Below are 20,418 nucleotides of genomic sequence, written 5' to 3' on the forward strand. Positions count from 1 at the left end.
AGTGATTGGCATCCCGGGGCTGTGTGTGTGTCATGCAATGGTCATCTGCAACTTTCCAACGAAGTCCAAGGGGGGAAAGCCAGATTTGCTTAACGACCGTGTGATTCGCTTAACCACCCTGGCAAGGAAGGTCACCAAATCTGGCGTGCCTCACGTAATGCCCGTTGCTCAACCGGGTGGCGATGAAGCGAGATAAATCGCCTCGCTTAGCGACGGGCCTCCCGATCGCAATTGTGGCTGCAGGTTAAGGACCGCCGGTAGTTGGCATCGCTGGGAGGGCTACACAAATGCACAACGTGTGTGCTTAAAGGGGAGGGGGGGCGCTTTAAGCCGGCCTCCGATAAAACCAGACGGAGCCCGCCAGATTTAACCCAAAATAACTTTATTGCCGCCGTCGCTCGTGACACAAACCGAAAAGGGGCAAGACCCGAGTGGCCGAAGTGACCCTCCCCACGAGGAAGCCCACGGCCACGTTGAACCGGAGGGCACCGCCTTGCAGCTCCACGCCCTGATAAATGGGGGGGGGGGTTCAAATCCCACATGCCCCCCCTTGCAGACCCTGGCACAAATCTTCACTACTGGGTTATGATCATTATCGTCACCATTATTAATAAAAGAGAAGGAAAAGGAAGACATTTTAAGTCAGCAATGACAAGGGGGGGGAGCTGCTTCTTCCCCCCCCCGTGAGGATCAGCTGGGACAGGAGGAGGTGATGCTTCAAGTTTTCAGACTCCCCCCTTGGATATTTGGGGGGTGAGGAGGAGGAGGAGGAAGAAGGCTGGCTAGCACCGATTTCCGATGCCTCTCTAGGCATCTTCAGAGAACCCCCCCCCTGGACAAAATGGCCTGAGATTTGGGGTGGGGGGGCGGGCAAAGAGTGCAGCGCCCCAGGGGAGACCGAAGTCGTCTTTGGCATGGGATGGGAGCGCTGCACCCAAACGTGGATTTTTGCCTTCGAGAGAACGGGAAGGGCCCTCTGAGGTCATCCAGCCCAGCCCACTCCCCACTGCATTTACGTGCCGCACGTGCGGTCGAAGCCCGGCTTGCTTCCTTATCTGGGGGGGGGCTCTTTGGAAAATTTGCTCTCACGGTTGCCCCTCCACCTAATAAAGCAGTTGGCCTTCCTTGCAGGGTACACACACACACACACACACACACCCCGCTGACCTTCCCTTATCCTCTCTTTCTGCCGCCTTTGGGATACGCTCTGAGTTGAGTGCTGGGGAGTACAAGTTGTCTGCGACTTACGACCATTCTTTTACTGACCGTTTGAAGGATGCACTGAAGGAAAAAAAGGGGGGGGGGCTTTTTTTCACTTAACGACCGTTGTAGCATCCCCGTGCTCACGGGATCAAAATCCAGGCGCTCAGCAACCGGCCTAATGGTCCCAGCACCCCGGGGATCACCTGGTCTCCGTTGGCACCCTTCCAACTCGGCTGCTGACAAGGTAGTCCCCGGCTTACGACCGCAAGGAGCGCCTGTTGCTAAGGGAGACGTTTTGCTAGGCATGTTTTGTCCCCTTTTCCTGGGGCCGCCCTTGCCACGGCTCTTAAGTGAATCGCTGGGGCTGCTAAGCGGCCAAGTGAGTTCTGCCCTGTTTTACGCCCTTTCTCGCCGGGGGTCGTTAAGCGAATCTCTGGAGCTGACGAGTTAGTAAGACGGCTGTTAAGCGAAGCCGCTTCCCCCCAAACGGGTTGCGCCCTGGCCAAGCTGCAGGGGGTTGTGTGAAAAACGGCCGCAACTCGCTTTTTTCAGCGCCGTTGCCGACTTGAATGGTCACTAAACGAGGCCGAGGACTCCGTGTTAAAGAAACGGCCCCATGACGGTTGCCTCCTTTGGAAATGCGGTTGAATCCCTGTTTGTTTGTGGTGGTTCACCAAATTCACACCCCTCTTTTATTGGGGGTGTCTGAGGATATTCTTGGTGCCCCTTTTTTATCCCAATGAAAATATATTAGCCGCTTTTTCCACCCGGGGGGGCCCCTTTCTCTGAAAAAACAGAAACATTTCCTTTTCTGCCAAAGCGACGCAAAATAAAGACACGGGGGGGGGGGGTGTCTTTCACTTATGTCTGTTGCTAAGGGAGACACTGGCCGAGTGGGCTTTGACCCGCTTTACGGCCTTCCTGGCTGCCGTTGTTAAGCAGATCACAGAGGTTGCTGTTAATCACTTAACTAAACTGCTAACCAGCTAAGCTGACAATTCACTTAACGGCCGTGCTGAGTCAATAACACGGTTGTTAAGTGAATCTGGCTTTCCCCGCCGATTCTGCGCGTCGGTTGAACCCGCGGGGACGCCGCGACCGTCAGAAATGTGAATCGGTTGCCGAACGACCGGATTTGGATCATGTGACCACAGGGGAATGCTGGGACGGTCGTTAAGTGTGAAAAAAAGTTGTTTGCTTTTCCCAGGGTTAGTTTGAACGGTCATTAAACGAACCGCTGTAACTCGGAGTGCTACCTGTATCTCCTCCTTTTGGGCTCCATCCTCTGGCGATCCAGCCTGACTCCGGAGGCCGTTTTGCTCCTGGCCTGCCGGAGAGTGGGACGGGGGTGGGGTGGGGGGCAGCCATTGCAAGGCCTGGGGGGGGCAAACTTTTAATCGGGATGTTTGAGCTTCCCGCGACTTGGCCTGCTTCAAGCCTCGTTCGCTTTCCGACCTGCTTTCCTCCTTGCACCCCAACCAGGGTTCACAAAGCCTCATGCCAGCGCGGGGGTCAAGGGCTGGCTGAGTTCACACAACACGCCGGCTAATAACGCAAACCATCATTTCGGGTTATTTTTCCTGTGCCTTGTGAACCCAGATTCTAAGGACATGACTTTGCAGGAACTGGGCACGTCTGGTCTAACGAAGGGAAGGATTAAGCGGGGGTGGGTGGGTGGGTGGGGGGACACGATAGCAGCCTTCCAGTATCTGAGGGGCTGCCATAAAGAAGAGGAGGGGGGGTCACGTTATTCACCCGAAGCACCAGAGGGCAGGACGAGAAACGACGGTTGGAAACCGATCGAAGAGAGAAGCAAACCTGGAATTAAGGAGAAACTTCCCGACAGGGAGGACAATCAACCTGTGGAACTGCTTGCCACCAGAAATCGTGGGCGCTCCATGCCTGGAGATTTTTAAGAAGAGGCTGGACAGCCACTCGTCTGAGATGGTAAAGCGTCTCCTGCTTCGCCAGGGGGGGTTGGGCTAGATGACCTCCAAGGTGCCCTTCCTTATTCCTCCAGAGCAAGCCTAATTGTTCAGTTGTTCTCTTGGGGAGACGTAACCTCTGGGGCTTTGGGGGAAGATTTACAAGGAAAGCGAAGCACTTCATTTCCCGCCCCCCCCTCCCGAAACGCAAGTTAGGTAAGGTGGGTTTTGGGGGACGCTGCTGGCTAAAACGTCCCAGAGCGAACATGGAGCTCCTATTTCAAGCTTACGTTTTCAAGTATTTTTTTGGCTAGCATAGCAGACCGATTCCCCCCCACCTGCCCACCCTCCAGGCTGCTTGCCCCCCCCTCACCTGCCAGCAAGGCTACAGCCCCCCCCTCCTCTGAATAAGAGCATCTGTTCCTTTGGACTTCGAGAGACGGTCGTTCCACTTAATGTTTAAGGCGCATCCCTGCTGCTTTAGTTAGCGGAGTCCAGACTTGGCATCGGCATTAAACAGAGGAGACCTCCACTCTCTCTCTCCAGAAAGATGGCTTTAACAAGCCTGCCATCTTGGGGTCTGCAGGGGAGGGGTCAAAAAAGTCAAGAACGACACCCCCGCCTTTTGGGGGGGGTTGAAAATAGGCAGGCTTCAATTGCACGGTGGCCGATGCCATCTTAGCACACACCCACACACACCCCCGGGCACAAGATTGCCAGCTCTTCTCTGCCAGAGGACAAAGAAGAGGGCCTGGCTGTCCTGAGTTCGAGGCATGCAGTGGCCCTGCGCCGGAGAGGAAACCTGGGGAGGTGTTCTTGGAGCCGAAAGGTTTTTCCTTCGGTTCGGCCCCTGGATGCCAGACTTCGACGTGTCAGCCGTGAAAGCGGGGGGGGGGGGGCTTAAAAGCGGAAGGGGGCGAGGAAAAACGCAGGAAAGATGAAATGGAGACGGTCCAGCGGAAAGACTCAGGGGGGGGCCCTCTGGAGCTCCCCAACAGCGGCTCCTAGACTCCTGGAAGGCAGCAGGGCAGAGAGGAGAAGTGGGGGGCAGAGGAACCCAAACACTGGGCTGGGGTCAAGAGGAGGGCTGTGGTCCGGATCCCGGACTGTCCCCCTCCTTCCAGCCCCCCGGTGGCGGAGGGCGGACGCTGGAAGAGCTGCAGGGGACCCTTTGGGCCGGGGAGGGTCCGAATGGAGCGGGGTACAGCCTGGGCCCAGGTTATTATTATTAATTTTTTGGGTGGGTGGGGGTCTCTTGAGACGGGCTTAAAAGAGGTGAAGCTGCAGCTTCATCTTCAGGGCGTGGCCCATCTCTCCGGCCGCGGAGTTGCGTTCCTTGCCGGGCTCCAGTTTCTGCAGTTCTCGCGGGCGGGAGACGGGCACGCTGACGATCTCCAGCAGGTAGGTGCCGGGGCCGGCCGGCTTGTGGCCCAGGTGCAGGTAGCTCAGCCCCTCCTTCTGCTGGATGTGGAAGTGGGCGTCCTGGTTGCCCTGCGCGATCACGTAGCGGATGTGCTTCTCCAGCGGCTCCACGGCGGGAAGCAGCTCCAGGATGTGGGTCTTCCGGCCCAGGTCCGAAAGGTTCAAGGCGAACACCAGGGGCGCCTCGACGTCGATGCTGGCCAAGCTGAGCCCCGGATCCTGCCGAAGGCAAAACGGGAGAGGGGGGGTCAAGCTCAGGATGTTTATATATATATGTGTGTGTGTGTGTGTGTAAATTTTTTTTGGCTTGCTAACAAAGAATAAAGGGAGACCGATATGATCATTTCAAACTTATTTGTTCTCATCGGTCAGCCATACCCTTCTGAGATTCGAACCTGGGCCGACTGCGTCTTAAGCAGTTGTTTTAACCCCTAGGCCACAGGCTCTCTCTCTCTCTCTCTTTGTTAGCTGAGAAGCAAGGAAGATATGTGTTAAATGTTTGTTAAGCATTCAATGTTTGTTAAGCAAGTGTATTCTGAATGCTATATATATATATATAGATAGATAGATAGATAGGGACGCGGTGGCTCAGTGGGTTAGGACGCTGAGCTTGTCGATCAGAAGGTCGGCAGTTTGGCGGGTCGAATCCTGAGTGCCGCGTAGCAGAGTGAGCGCCTGTTACTTGTCCCAGCTTCTGCCAACCTAGCAGTTCGAAAGCACGTAAAAATGCAAGTAGAAAAATAGGGACCACTACGGTGGGAAGGTAACAGCGTTCCGTGCGCCTTTGGCGTCTAGTCATGCCGGCCACATGACCACGGAGACGTCCTCGGACGAGCGCTGGCTCTTCGGCTTTGAAACGGAGATGAGCACCGGCCCCTAGAGTCGGAAACGACGAGCACGCATGTGCGGGGGAACCTTTACCTTTACGATAGATAGATAGATAGATAGATAGATAGATAGATAGATAGATAGATAGATATAGATATAGATATAGATATAGATATAGATATAGATATAGATATAGATATAGATATATAGATATATAGATAGATATAGATATAGATATAGATATATTTGGCAAGGACAAAGGCCTGGTAGTGGCAGGAAGGAAGCAGCGGGGTACCCCAAGGCTCCGTCTTCGGCCCTTAGGCTCAAACCTCAACCGAGAGGGCACAAAGAAAAATGTCAAAGTTGAAAAAGCCCAACCCAGAAATGGAGACTGAGCAAATGGGCTTTGTAGTCAGGGCAATATGTTCACGAATGACCTAGATGAGAGAAGGGGAACTCATGAAATCTGCTGATGACACCAAAGTGGCAGGAGTACAGCCAACACGCCAGAAAACAAGCCTCCAGAAGTTGTGGGTGCTCCAACACTGGAAGTTTTTAAGAAGAGATTGGACAGCCATTTGACTGAAATGGTACAGGGGGTTGGACTAGATGACCTCCAGGGTCACTTCCAACTCTTGTTTCTATTCTATTCTATTCTATTCTATTCTATTCTATTCTATTCTATTCTATTCTATTCTATTCTATTCTATTCTATTCTATTCTATTCTATTCTATTCTGTTCTGTTCTATTCTGCATTCTGTTCTATTCTATTCTGTTCTGTTCTGTTGTATTCCTATTTTCTATTCTGTTCTGTTCTGTTCCGTTCCATTCCATTGTATTCTATTCTATTATTCTGTTCTGTTCCATTCTGTTTTATTCCTATATTCTATTCTATTCTATTCTATTCTATTCTATTCTATTCTATTCTATTCTATTCTGTTCTGTTCTGTTCTGTTCTGTTCTGTTCTGTTCTGTTCTGTTCTGTTCTGTTCTGTTCCGTTCCATTCCATTCTTGCCAAGAAAGAGGAATACAGCTTCAGTAGCAGTTACAGGGGAGGCCAAAAAAGATCAAGATGCTGGTGACTGCCCTGCGATCAAAGCCCTGCCCTGTTTTTATAGGTGTTGTGTATGCAGGTTAAAAAAAAAGAAGGGGGGGATCATTCACTGCCACCCTGAGTTTTTTGTCCCTCCACACGGGTACCCTGATGATGTGAGCAACGCCGTAGAACAGCTGGAGAGAAAATAAAGCACAATAATAATTTACCAAGACCCCAGTAAAGGCGCCACTGCTAAGGTTGGGGGGGACCTCTTGAAAGCATCCCCCTTTTTCCCAAGGGCATACCTGGCGGGCCTGGGTGCCGTTCACGCTGCGCCGCTGGCGGCCTCTCTTGGGGTATCCGTTGATCTTGCACTCGTAACAGGCTTCGGGAGACAGCAGGTTCTCCTCGTCCTCTTCTGGGGGGGCCGAGAAATAGCTTTCCTTGGCGAACCCAAGTCCTGAGACACAGTGCCTGGGGGGTGGGGGGAGTACAAAGACACGAATCAGGGGTGGGGAGCTGGAGTGGAGCTGCTGGCCGTGGTGGAGACAGAGCGGCAGAAACTGGAGGCGGAGTTAAACGAGACCTCAGCCTAGAATCCCTGCGTCGTCACCAGCAGCCCGCTGTCTCACAGCTGCCGTACGGAAAGGCCACGGGGGAAAAAGGGAGAGCCTTACCCTTGTCCCGCCCGGAAATAGCCGGTGGGGCAGCCGCAAAGGTAGCCCCCCTCGGTGTTGGAGCATCCGTAGCTGCAGGGGCTTCCTCCGGCGGCGCACTCGTTCACGTCCTGGCAGCCCCCCAGGGCCTGGTCAAAGTCGAAGCCAGAGGGGCAGACACACTTGAAGCTTCCCAGCGTGTTGTAGCAGGAGGCCGAACCGCAGACCGCTGAGCTGGAGCACTCGTTCTCATCTGGGGCAAGAAGAAGGGGAGGAGGGCTACTTACCGGGGCTCAGCCCCCAGAGTTCCCCGACTGCCCCTAAAGTGCTATGGACCAATCCTGGGTCCTTGATGCTCTCTGAGCTCTGTTTTACTACCCAGCTAGGTAACCTTACCAGTATTAGAAGGCAGTGGGTTTAAGGAGAGGAGGAGGAGGAGGAGGAGGAGGAGTGAGAGGAGGAGTGGGAGTAGTAGTAGGAGGAGAAGTGGGAGGAGGAGTAGAGTAGTAGTAGTAGAGAAGTGAGGAGGAAAAATAGGAGGAGGAGGAGGAGGAGAGGAGAAGTGGGAGGAGGAGGAGAAGTGGTAGTAGTAGTAGAGTAGTAGTAGTAGAGAAGTGAGGAGGAAAAATAGTAGGAGGAGGAGGAGGAGGAGAGGAGAAGTGGGAGGAGGAGGAGGAGTGGAAGGAGGAGGAGTGGGAGGAGGAGAAGTGGGAGTAGTAGTAGTAGAGTAGTAGTAAGAAGTGGGAGGAGGAGAAGTGGGAGTAGTAGAGGAGGAGGAATGGGAGGAGAAGTGGGAGGAGAAGAAGTGGGAGTAGTAGTAGTAGTAGAGTAGTAGTAGTAGTAGAGGAGAAGTGGGAGGAGGAAAAGTGGGAGGAGGAGGAGGAGGAGTAGAGGAGGAGGAGTGGGAAGAGGAAGAGAAGTGGGAGGAGAAGTGGGAGTAGTGGTAGACTAGTAGTAGTAGAGGAGAAGTGGGAGGAGGAAAAGTTGGAGGAGGAGGAGGAGAAGTGGGAGGAGGAGAAGGAGTGGGAGGAGTAGGAGTTTTATATATGTATATCTCAAAAATGTTATAACCGTTCCTCTCCCTCGCAGGGGAGGGAGGGGACTATTCCAAATCCTGCCCCTTTCAGCCAGGATCCCATCGCGACTGTCCTGCAGGCGCTCATGTTTCCCTGCACACCCTCGGCATCTCTCCGCAGGGCTGTGGTGGAGACCGCTCTTTCCCTTCTCAAGTCAGCCAGCAACCTGGCAAAGGTCCTGGGGCCAAGCGTTTTCCTTCAGCCATCTTTGATCTTAAGTGGCCGGCCGGTTCTGCCACGGTGGGCTAAAACTGCTCCGTGATTCGAACCTTTCAAGTAATTTGAACACGGCCTTCACTTGCGACCGATTACAGCTGTGGCAGTCCTTACTTGGGTTACATACTCTGCCACTTTTGCCTGATTTTACAACCCTTTTTGCAATGGTCATTAAGCAAACACGGGGGTTGTTAAGTGAACACAGTGGTTATTAAGGGAGCAGCCAATGGCTGGATTTGGTTTGGTTTCGTTTCTTTGCTTCCAGGATCCGGGATTTTTTTTAAAAAAAAAGATACTGAGGAAAAAAACATGGGAAAAAAATCATGGTTTATGACTGCCAACTGTCATAAATGCAGATCCCAGGAGACAAGGAGGATCGTTCAATTTAGCCAGTGCAGCAGTACTACAAAACCCATGTTGCAAGTATGAGAAGGCCCATGCTGCTGGACCCCAGTGAGGAAAGCGAGACAAGGCAATAATTGAAATTAGCCAGCGCAACAGTACTACAAAACCCAGGCTGCAAGTCTGGCAAGATCCACTCACCCACGCACTGGTTCCACTGGTAGTGCTGGATGTAGCCTTGGGGGCAGCCGCAGCGGTATCCCCCGAGCACGTTCTGACAACCGTGCTGGCACCGGTGGTTTCCGTCGCACTCGTCCACGTCTGTGCAAAAGATACGGGAGCCCATCGCTGTTGTGTTTGCTCTACGCCACAGATACCTTTCCATTATTTGCAATTAGAACAGAGCTGGAAGGGACCTTGGAGGTCATCTAGTCCAACCCCCTGCTCAGGCAGGAAAGCCCTAGACCAGGGTTAGGCAACCTCAGCACAAGTCCATGAGTCATAAAAGAGCCCAGGTTGCCTACCCCTGCCCTAGACCATCTCAGACAAAGGTGTGTCCAGTCTCTTCTCACAAGCTTCCAGTGTTGCAGCCTTCACAACTTCTGGTATCAAGCTGTTCCAATGGTTAATTGTCCTCACTGTCAGTTAAGTTTCTCCTAAATCGTAGCTTGCTACTCTCTCCTTGATCAGTTTCCATCCGTCGCTTCTTGTCCTGCCTTCAGGCGCTTTGGAGAACATCTTGTAAACTACGATCCCGGACACTCGTGTTCCACCCTGTCCCCTTCACACACACACACACACACACACACACAGAGAGAGAGAGAGAGAGAGAGAGAGAGAGAGAGAGAGAGAGAGAGAGAGAGAGGGAGGGAGAGAAACGGGAGCAGATCGTACACCCACCTTCACAACTGCTTCCGGAGTTATCCAGAACAAACCCCTTCTGGCACTCGCAGTTGTAACTGCCAGGGGTGTTCAGACATTGTCCTTTTGACCCGCAGAGGGTGGGCTGGGCAGTGCACTCGTTGTTGTCTAGAGGGGAGATCGAAAAAGGAAAGGAAACGAGCGATTCTACGGAGAAGGCACACACAAACGCCAGCAGGGGCTGGAAAGGGCAGGCACGGAACCAACTGCATGGTGGGCAGTTTGCGGCTTGGCTCGCTTGCTAGAGAGACCTATTTTTCCAAACAAACGCTTTCCTAGGCCGCCTGTTTTTGGGGGAAGGTGGGGCCCGTGTTGTAAACTTGTTGTTAACTTGACCAGAATCACTTAGCTGAGACGGGCGGTGTAAAACATTGGATGACTCAATAAATGTTGCAGCTGAGTTCGCACCCGGCGCTAAAGGCCAGAGGGCAGCTTCAGCCATAGGGAGGACCCTATTTTGCAGTCCTGCAATCCCAGTGTTAGGCATATGGTGCTAGCCTACAATGTTGGGTTGAAAATATATTAACCATAATGCTATGTCTTTAAGAAGTTAATTGGCCAATGGGTGTGTAAGTGTTCTCATGGCCATAAGAGGAAGCTAGGAACGTAGCTTCTCTCTCTCTCTGAATTCACTGATCTCTACTGTTACTGTTTTTGCTCTGCTGTTGGTTTACTACTGTTGTAACCTGAACTGTGTATTGACCTCTGGACTGGTAAGAAGACTTTGTAGTGTGGATTACTCTTTGGACTGTTGCTATTGTTTATGACCTGGACTATTATTTTTGACTGTGCATTTTTGTTCTTACACCACCTCAAAAGTAAAATACTTTTGTTTTAACAACTCAGTGTACTCTTACTGTGTGACTCTTGCTGCTCTCAGTACCCATCCTTGTCTGTGCAACTCTTTGGTAGCACAAGGAGACCTCTGCACAAAAATTCCTTAACACTGGTTATGGGCCCAGGCCTGTACTGAGAGTTAGTACACACAGTATTCCTAGCTGAGTTTGTGTTAGCTTTTTGGTGTAAAATGGCACAAGAACTGTTGTCAGGCATCTCCTGGATAACCCGGTTGGATGGGACAAACTATGTTTCCTGGTCCACGAAATGCTGCTTGCTTTTGCGCAAGGAAGGACTATGGACTGTTGTAAATAACCCACCAGATACTACTGCTTGGGATCCAGATAATGAAGAGGATGCAAAGAAGTTAGACGACTTTAAACGTAGCAATGAGAAAGCTCTTTGCATTATTGGACTAACACTGAATGACCAGCAGCTTGTCCATATTCGTGGTGAGGAGTCTGCTGCTAGGTGTTGGGGTGTTTTGCGAAGGCTTTATGTTCGAGACAGTGTGGGTGCACATATACACCTTACACGTAAGCTGTTTAGGGCTCGTCTGCAGAAGAATGGAGATATGCTGATCCATTTAAACTACATGAAGGCAACTTTTCAAGAGCTTCATGAAAAAGAGCTGATTTTTTCAGAGTTGCATCAGGTCTACATTATTCTGTCATCTTTGGATGAGAGTTATGATGGGTATGTTTCTTCTTTGGAAGTCCTGACCAGAGAGGAACTGACATTGACTAACATTACTGGGAGACTGCTGGAAGAGTCCAGAAGGAGGCGTGACAGAGACCAGCTGAGAGAGACACAGCCACGAGAGGAGCAGCCATTTACCACTGTTTACAACGTCAAGAAATGTTATTCTTGTGGAGCTAGAGGGCATATAGCCAAGTTCTGTAGGAAGGGTAGAAAACAGAATGTAAATAGCAGTGGAAAGGCTAAGAAGGGCATTGGTTTGGCTATTTCTGGTGAACCAACATCCAGAAATAATGAATTGTGGGTTGTTGATAGTGGGGCTTCACAATGCATTACTAAAGTGAAAGAGAGGTTTGTTAATATGAAAAACAGCAACCAATATGTTTCACTAGCCAACGGTTGGAAGATGAAGGCCTCTGGTGAAGGTAATTCCTATTGTCCATGTATTGAGGAACAGTTACCTATGTTATATATACCTAAACTAAGATTCAACCTGTTATCTGTAAGGGAATTGGTTAAAGTTGGGTTTGTGGTAACATTCAGAGGGGAGCAATGCACTATTGAGAGGAATGGAACCTGTGTAACTGCTAATTTGAAAAATGGTTTATTTGTTATCACAAGTAACCAGGTTAGTACACTTAAAGCTAACTCAATATGTGAGAACAAGAAGCCACATGATGAGTGTATACATTTATTGCATAGGCGGTTAGGGCATGTGAACTTTAACTCACTACGTAAAACAGTTGAGTTAGTAGACGGAATTAAACTGAAGCCATGTAGTAAGTATTTGAATTGCAATGCCTGTAATCAGGAAAAGAGTAAGGCAACTCCTGCAAACAGGTTAAACGGCTTCAAAACAACTGTTCCTTTGGAAGTTGTGTTTGCTGATTTAATAGGACCCATGAAACCAAGTTTAGGAGGATCTTGTTATATTTTAAGTATCCTTGACCACTACTCTCGATATGGATTTTGTTATCTGCTTAAGTCAAAGGCAGACACTTTCCAACAATTTGCAAACTGGCTGAAGTTCGTGGAGAGAAAAACAAAGAGAATGGTTCAGTGCATAATTACTGATAATGGCACAGAATTTACAAATAAGCGTTTTGTTGATATGTTAGAATCTGCTGGCATTGAGCATAAACGTTCAGCCCCTTATAGGCCTCAACATAATGCATTTGTTGAGAGACGTGGGCAAACGTTACAAGCCATGATTAGAACCATGTTACAAGATTCTGGCTTAACAGATAGACTGTGGGGGGAGGCAGCAAAATGTGCAAACCATGTTCTGAATATAGTTGTTAATACTTCTACTGGTAAAATACCATATACTATATGGCATGGTAGAAGACCAAACCTTGATTACCTGCACACATTTGGCACCCCAGCTTGGGTCCACATTCCTGCACAACTCAGGAGTAAAGGACAACATAGGGCTAGGCAATTATACTTCGTAGGTTACGAAGCTAACCATAGATCCTATCGTTTCTGGGAACGAGGCACAACTAATGTATATAACAGTTCTAATGCAAAATTCCTTGAGCATGTTGGTTGGGATAGGTTAGAGCAAGAAACTGTTAATACTGATCCTCTAGTGTTTGAGGACTCCTCTGATAACGTAACTAGTAATGATAATACATCTCCTGTAAATATAAAAGATGAAGAGGAGATAGGGGAGATTAAAAATGAATCAGAGGAAGGAAAGGAATCAGAAATTCAAAGCCCTGTAATTCCTTGGCGTTCAACGCGCATCAGACGTCCACCTGATCACTATGAAGCTAGTATAATATGTCAAGTTAGTTCAGTACCTTCTAACTATGATGAGATCAGGATGTATCCTGAAAAGGAACAGGCATCATGGAAAGCTGCAATGAACAGGGAGTTGAAGTCTTTGCAGGATCTTAAGGTTTATGAGAAAGCAAAACTGCCACCTGGTGAGCAAGCTATAGGTTGTAAATGGATATATAAAATAAAGAAGGGTGTAGATGGGACCGTAACCCATAAGGCACGTTTGGTGGCACAAGGTTTTGCCCAAACTACTGAGGATTATGACGAGGTGTTTGCACCCAGTCTGAGGGCAACTACTTTAAGTCCATTAGAAAAAGCACATAAGCTTGTCTACAATGGAGGCTGAATTTTCATGTTTATCAGTGTTATGTACAGAACTGCTAGTGTACAAACAATTATTGTTAGATATGGGTTTAAATGTAAATGATCCATTCATTGTGTATGAGGACAATCAAGCTGCGATAAAGATGGCTAACAATGCTGCAGTAAGAACAAGATCTAAACATACTGATCTTTGTTATTTAAATGTCAGACAATGTGTCAAAGATAAATTAATACAGCTAGAGTATTGTTCATCTGATGTAAATATTGCAGACCATTTTACGAAGGTACAAAGTGCTGTGAAACACAATGCTAATTGTGAAAAAATGTGCATAAGATTGTAAGAGTTATATATTATTCTACCCAAAGGGGAGAATGTTAGGCATATGGTGCTAGCCTACAATGTTGGGTTGAAAATATATTAACCATAATGCTATGTCTTTAAGAAGTTAATTGGCCAATGGGTGTGTAAGTGTTCTCATGGCCATAAGAGGAAGCTAGGAACGTAGCTTCTCTCTCTCTCTGAATTCACTGATCTCTACTGTTACTGTTTTTGCTCTGCTGTTAGTTTACTACTGTTGTAACCTGAACTGTGTATTGACCTCTGGACTGGTAAGAAGACTTTGTAGTGTGGATTACTCTTTGGACTGTTGCTATTGTTTATGACCTGGACTGTTATTTTTGACTGTGCATTTTTGTTCTTACACCACCTCAAAAGTAAAATACTTTTGTTTTAACAACTCAGTGTACTCTTACTGTGTGACTCTTGCTGCTCTCAGTACCCATCCTTGTCTGTGCAACTCTTTGGTAGCACAAGGAGACCTCTGCACAAAAATTCCTTAACACCCAGTACAGGTGGTCCTCCACTTACGACAACAACAGGAACAAGAATTTCCATTGCAAGTGAATTGCATCTGACTCTACGACCAGTTTTACTGGGGTTGTCAAGCAAGCACTGCTGTTGTTTGGCAAATCACATGGTCGCTAAGTGAATCTGGCTTTCCCCAGCGACGTTGCTTGTCAGACGCCGGGACCGTCGCAAAGGTGGATCACATGATTTCTCCCCCTTCCCCACCTCAGGACGTTGCGACCAATCTTAAATTACACATCCATTGCCCCGCGCCCGAATTTTGATCATGGGGTTGTGCGATCCCCGTGAACGGACGGTCTGAAACGGTCGTGAGTGTGAGGAGAGACTGTAAGTCACTTTTTAAAATGCCATTGCAACTTTGACCGGTCACTAAACAAATGGTTCTACGTCAAGGATCATCTCTAATTGGCAGAAGACTTTTTTTTCTCTTCTGAGGAAGGAGGAAAAAAATACGCACCACTTTAAAATAACTTTTGCAAAATTAAACAGACGACCGCAACGCGGAGCATCCGGGGTTTCTCACCAAATGCTGCACTCACAAACCATCCCCGCTGATTTTTTTTTTAATCCTGGCTTAAGATCCAAACACATCCCATACAAAAAAAAACCCTCCCCCCCTGGATTCTGTGGTTTTTTTGGGAACCGGCCCCTAAAAGATACAGAACGGATAACTCACCGATGCAGGAAGAATGGTGCTGGGTAAATCCCGGGGGGCACTTGCAGTTGAACCCCCCAATGACGTTCACGCAGAGGAACTGGCAGTTGTGCTGCTTCGTGGAACACTCGTCCAAATCTGGGGCGCCGAGGTAAAAAGCGAGAATTGGAAGGGACCTGAAAGGTCATCCAGCCCAACCCCCTGCTCAGACAGGCCAGCCTAGGCCGTTTCAGACAAACGGTGGCCCAATCCCTTCGTCAAAATGTTTTAAGAAGAATTTTACCTGCCAGGTTGGGGTGGTGGGGGTGGGCGGGATAAAGGACCCTAGAGATTGTGGGAGGGAGAAGAGGCTTTCTTTCTTTCTTTCTTTCTTTCTTTCTTTCTTTCTTTCTTTCTTTCTTTCTTTCTTTCTTTCTTTCTTTCTTCCTTCCTTCCTTTTTTCTTTCTTTTCTTTTTCTTTCTTTCCTGCTTTCTTTTTCTTTTTCCCTTCCCTTCCCCTTCCTTCCTTCCTTCCTTCCTCTTTCTTTCTTTCTTTCTTTCTTTCTTTCTTTCTTTCTTTCTTTCTTTCTTTCTTTCTTTCTTTCTTTTCTTTCTTTCTTTCCCTCCTTCCCTTCCCTTCCTTTTCTTTCTCTTTCTTTCCTTTTCTTTCTTCTCTTTCCTTCCCTTTCTTTCCTTCCTTCTTTTTCTTTCTCTTTCCTTTCTCTCTTTTTCTTTTTCTTTCTTTTTCATTCTTTCCTTTCCTTTCTTTCTTTGCTTCCATCCTTCCTCTCTTTCTTTCTTTCTTTCTTTCTTTCTTTCTTTCTTTCTTTCTTTCTCTTTCTTTCTTCTTTCTTTCTTTCTTTCTTTCTTTCTTTCTTTCTTTCTTTCTTTCTTTCTTTCTTTCTCTTTCTTTCTTTCTTTCTTTCTTTCTTTCTTTCTTTCTTTCTTTCTTTCTTTCTTTCTTTCTTTCCTTTCTTTCTTATAACCCTAATTCCCATAATTTTTTCTTTGCCAATTTTTATTTTTCCCCTGCCGTGAATAACAACTGGTTTGTGGACTGTCCAGGTGGCAACTTCACTGCAGACGTCTGGAGGACCCCCAGTTGACTCCGACGGGTTTGTAGTTTTCTGCATCCGGCCAGAGCTTCTCAACCTTGGCGACTCTAAGCTGGGTGGACTTCAACTCCCAGAATTGCCCAGCACATGCTCTGTTCGCTCTTAAATATCCCTCTAAAAACACACATGTGTGTTTATATGGGTATATGCGTAATTTATTTATTTTTTTGCCATGTTTATGCACTGTATATCGGAGGTGGTTACCTTTTGAGAGCTCTATGCCACCAAGTCTCATTTTAATATATGCTGATTGGTGTACATTTAAAGTGACAATAAAGTTATTCTATAGTCCTATCCTATGCTATCCGAAATTTGCGTTTCTCGACCTTAGCAACTAGAAGATGGGTGGACTTCATCTCCCAGAATTCCCAAGCCAGCACATGCTCAGTTTGCTCTCAAGGGTCCCTCTAAATCCACGCTTCTTTATCTTACCTGGGACATTTCATTCATTTTCATTTCATTTATTTTATTAAATTTATATGCCGCCCTTCTCCCTGAGGACTCAGGGCGGCTCACAACAATAAAAATTAAAAAAGTAGAGTAAACAATTTAAAAGAGAATTAAACAATAAATACAAAATTACAAAATAATTTAACCCAGTAAAAAGCCTAATTAAGATGGCTGCTGCCTGGGGGATTCTGGGAGTTGAAGTCCACCATCTTCCGGCCGCTAAGGTCGAGGAACCATACTCTAAATATCCTTCAGCTCTTGTTCTCTCTTGAAAAGGCACTGAAAGATTGGGGGGTTTTTTTGGGGGGGGGACAAACCTCAGGATCAAGGCGGGCAGAGATGGGAGACTCCGTTTGGAGAAGGTGAGGAGCCGGAGCCGGACTTGCCAAGATGGGGCTCCTGAAAGCACGGGGCCCTGGCCTCCCTTGCCCCCCCGTGCCCCCCCGCGCCCCTCCCCCGGGTCTTGCTGACCTTTGCAAGTCTTGGCGTCCTCCTGCAGGATGTAGCCCCGGGGGCAGGAGCACTGGAAGCTGCCCTCCGAATTCTTGCAGAGGAAGTTGCAGGGTTTGGGCGACTGGCTGCATTCGTCCAGGTCTGAGTTGGGGGGAGGGGTGGAGAGAGGTTGGAGAAGGGGAGGAAGAGCGAGTCTCCCGGGGGGGGGTGTCTCCTCCCACCGGTGGCCTTGAGAACCCCAACGCAGACCCCAATTTCTGTCGCTAAGCAAGACCCTTTGGCCCCGTCCTGTGGCTTTTCTCCGGGCCGCGGTCGTTATGGGAAACGCTGCAGTTGTTAAGCGAGGAAGCCGTTGACTGTGCTGCTCAGAAGGTCGCAAAAGGGGAAGGCGGGAAACCACACACACACACACACACACACACACACACACACGGGAAGATGCTGTGCGACCGTCATAAAGGCGAGTCGGTGGCCAAGAGGCCGAATGTCGCTCAGGTGACCGGGAGGCGGTGGCAACGGTCGTAAAGGGTGAAAAAGCAATCGTAAGTCGCTGTTTTTCCGTGCTGTTGTAAAATCTGAAGGGTCACTCAGTGAACCGTTTGTAGTCTTACTGACTCTGGGAGGGAGGGGGGGTTAAGCCTGGTTGGGGGGGGGTCTTCCCCACTTTCACTGGATGCTCCGCTGTAGAGCAAGGAAGGGAGGGAGGGAGAAAGGAAAGAAGAAAGAAAGAAAGAATGACAGAAAGAGGGATGGAGAGGGGAAGGAAGATAATGGGAAGGGAGGGAGGACAGAAGGGAAGGAAGAAACAATGAAAGAAAGAAAGGGAGGGAGGATGGAAGGCAGAAAGAAAGGAAAGAAAGAAAGAAGAATGAATGAAAGAAGGAAGGAAGGAAGGAAGGAAGGAAGGAAAAAAGAAGAAGGAAGGGAGGGAGAAAGAATGAAAGGGAGGGAGGGAGGAAGAAAAGAAGAAAGGAAAGAGGGAAGGAAGGAAGAAACAATGAAAGAAAGAAAGGGAGGAAGAAAGAATGAAAGAAAGAAAGGAAAGAAAGAAGAATGAATGAAAGAAGGAAGGAAGGAAGGAAGGAGGAAGGAAGGAAGGAAGGAAGGAAGGAAAAAAGAAGGAAGGGAGGGAGAAAGAATGAAAGAAAGGGAGGGAGGGAGGGAGAAGAAAAGAAGAAAGGAAAGAGGGAAGGAAGGAAGAAAGAATGAAAGAAAGAAAGGGAGGGAGGAAGAAAGAATGAAAGAAAGGAAAGAAAGAAGGAGGAAGGGAGAGAAGGAAGGAAGGAAGGAAGGGAGGGAGGGAGGGAGGGAGGGAGGAGAGGGGACCCGGCCTGGCCGAGGGAGGGGGTCCTTACCCTGGCAGAGGGTCCCGCTGATGTCCAGGGTGTAGCCGAGGTCGCAGTGGCAGCGGAAGGAGCCCACCGTGTTGACGCACTGGCCGTGGTGGCAAAGCTTGGGAAGCACTTTGCATTCGTCGATGTCTGCCCGGATTTTTTTGGGGGGGGGAATTGACAAAGGGGGGGGGGAATCCTCCATTAAGTACAGCAAGACCAACAGCCTCCCCCCCGGCCTCGATGGGTGCGGGTGGCAGGCCCGGCAGCTCCCCCCACCCCAGAGGAATGAAGAAACTGCCGCATGACAAGGGAGTTGTCACCAAGAGGTGATAGAATGGCGGGAAACTCCTTCTAACAGCAAGCAGCTTCGTTGGGGTTAGTTGCACGGCCTCAGGTCGGCCAGGTTAGCGGAAGTCATTTTTATACTTACGTAACTTCACGCCAAGGTTAATAGAAGTATTTTTTATCTAATGTGAAATTATATTACACTTTTATTTTAAAAAAGGGGTTCAGTTGTGTGCATTTGGAGACAGATGCAACAAGTCTTTAAAAAAGAAATTGTTCTGGCCTCACATTAATTTATTATTATTAATTTTTTGGGGTGAGATTAAGCTCATGCTGATTACTAGGAGGAAATGATGAGGCTATTTTATTAAATTCTTTATTCCACCAGCAACATGTAACTGAATGAAGCACAGAGGCCCCTCCCACTTTTAAAGGGAGAGGACCCACCTTGGCTCGGATCCAAGTAGAGGTCTCCTCTTAAGAGAACTGAAATCGGCCTCTTTGTCCACAGGGAGCTTTGCTCTCCTCTCTCTCTCTCTCTCTCTCTCTTTCGCTCCTTCCCACCCTCTTTCCTTTTTTTCTCTTCCTCTCTCCCTGCTTTTCTTTCTCTCCTTCCTACCCTTTTTTTCTTTCTTTTCTTTTCTTTTCTTTTTTTCTCTTCTTTCTTTCTTTCTTTCTTTCTTTCTTTCTTTCTTTCTTTCTTTCTCTTTCTTTCTTTCTTTCTTTCTTTCTTTTTCTTTCATTCTGATCCTCTTTCCCTCCCTCCCCCTCCCTCCCTTCCTGTTTTCCTCCCTTTCTTTCCCCTCCCTCCCTCCCTCCCTCCCTCCTTCCTTCCTTCCTTCCTTCCTTCCTTCCTTCCTTCCTTCCTTCTTTCTCTTTCTTTCTTTCTTCTCTTTCTCTTTCCTACTTTCTTTCTTTCTGTTCTTTCTTTCTTCTCTCTTTCTTTCTTTCATTCATTCTGATCCTCTTTCCCTCCCTCTCCCTCCCTCCCTTCCTGTTTTCCTCCCTTTCTTTCCCTTTTCTTTCTCTCCTTCTGATGCTCTTTCCCTCCCTCCCTTCCTTGTTTTCCTCCCTTTCTTTCCCCTCCCTCCCTCCCTCCCTCCCTCCCTCCCTCCTTTCTTTCTTTCTTTCTTTCTTTCTTTCTTTCTTTCTTTCTTTCTTTCTTTCTTTCTCTTTCTTCTCTTTCTCTTTCTTTCTTTCTTTCTTTCTTTCTTTCTTTCTTTCTTTCTTTCTTTTTCTTTCTTTCTTTCTTTCTTTTTCTTTCTTTCTTTCTTTCTTTCTTTCTTTCTTTCTTTCTCTCTCTTTCTTTCTCTCTTTCTTTCTTTCTCTCTTTCTTTCTTTCCTCTCTCTCTTTCTTTCTCTCCTTCCTACCCTCTTTCCCTCTCTCTCTCTTTTCAGCTGGTGCCCTGAATCTTAGCACCAGCCAAATAACGGGGGGGGGGGGCGTCTAAGAGGAGGAAGACCCGGGCGCGACAGGCGTAACCACTCACCTCTCCCGTCCGTCATGTAGCCCGGCCCGTGGGGACACATCTTCTTGTACTGGGCCGTGCCCAGGAAGGGGCAGGGTTCGCACTGGGGCCCCCAGCCCCGCCCTCCGTTGCAGCAGCATTCGGACTTGGTGACCTGCTGCCGGTTGGTGGCTGACATCTGGCAGAGCGTCTGGAGCACCTCGATGAAGCAGAAGCCTTGGCGGGTGTCTGGGGGGGGCAGAAGGAGAGGGGGGGGGGAGGAATTCCCCGCAGTGAGTCTCTGGGCAGGGCGAGGAGTGGGGTGCTGGGGAAGGAGCCCCCCTTTGCCTTGGGTTAGAGTCGAGGGGAAGGCTTGCACCGCCTTTGAACTCATATTTTTTTTTAGAAAGATGCTGGTTATTTCTATTCAACAGTCAGGGTGGGAAGGGGCCTGAGAGGTCAGCTAGTCCAACCCCCTGCTCAGGGCTGGATCCTCCAGCGCAGGGCTCTCCAACCTTGGCCACTTTACGACTTGTGGACTTCAACTCCCAGAATTCCT

General features: G+C 48.7%; 1 protein-coding gene across 1 annotated transcript in view; it reads right to left on the reverse strand.

Moving 5' to 3' along the window:
* Positions 1–4,394: 4,394 nt before the first annotated feature.
* FBN3 (fibrillin 3) overlaps positions 4,395–20,418 on the reverse strand; it is a gene marked incomplete at both ends in the record, with an annotated part of 163,194 nt that continues 147,170 nt past the window's right edge. Inside the window, 9 exons of the mRNA XM_083350353.1 lie at positions 4,395–4,769; positions 6,722–6,890; positions 7,094–7,325; positions 8,908–9,027; positions 9,607–9,735; positions 14,817–14,933; positions 16,811–16,933; positions 18,148–18,273; positions 19,902–20,108. Coding sequence (XP_083206479.1) covers positions 4,395–4,769; positions 6,722–6,890; positions 7,094–7,325; positions 8,908–9,027; positions 9,607–9,735; positions 14,817–14,933; positions 16,811–16,933; positions 18,148–18,273; positions 19,902–20,108 — 1,598 coding nt within the window. The remainder of the gene's footprint in view (positions 4,770–6,721; positions 6,891–7,093; positions 7,326–8,907; positions 9,028–9,606; positions 9,736–14,816; positions 14,934–16,810; positions 16,934–18,147; positions 18,274–19,901; positions 20,109–20,418) is intronic.

The sequence above is a fragment of the Vipera ursinii genome (assembly GCF_947247035.1).
Source record: "Vipera ursinii genome assembly, chromosome: 1".
NCBI lineage: Eukaryota > Metazoa > Chordata > Lepidosauria > Squamata > Viperidae > Vipera > Vipera ursinii.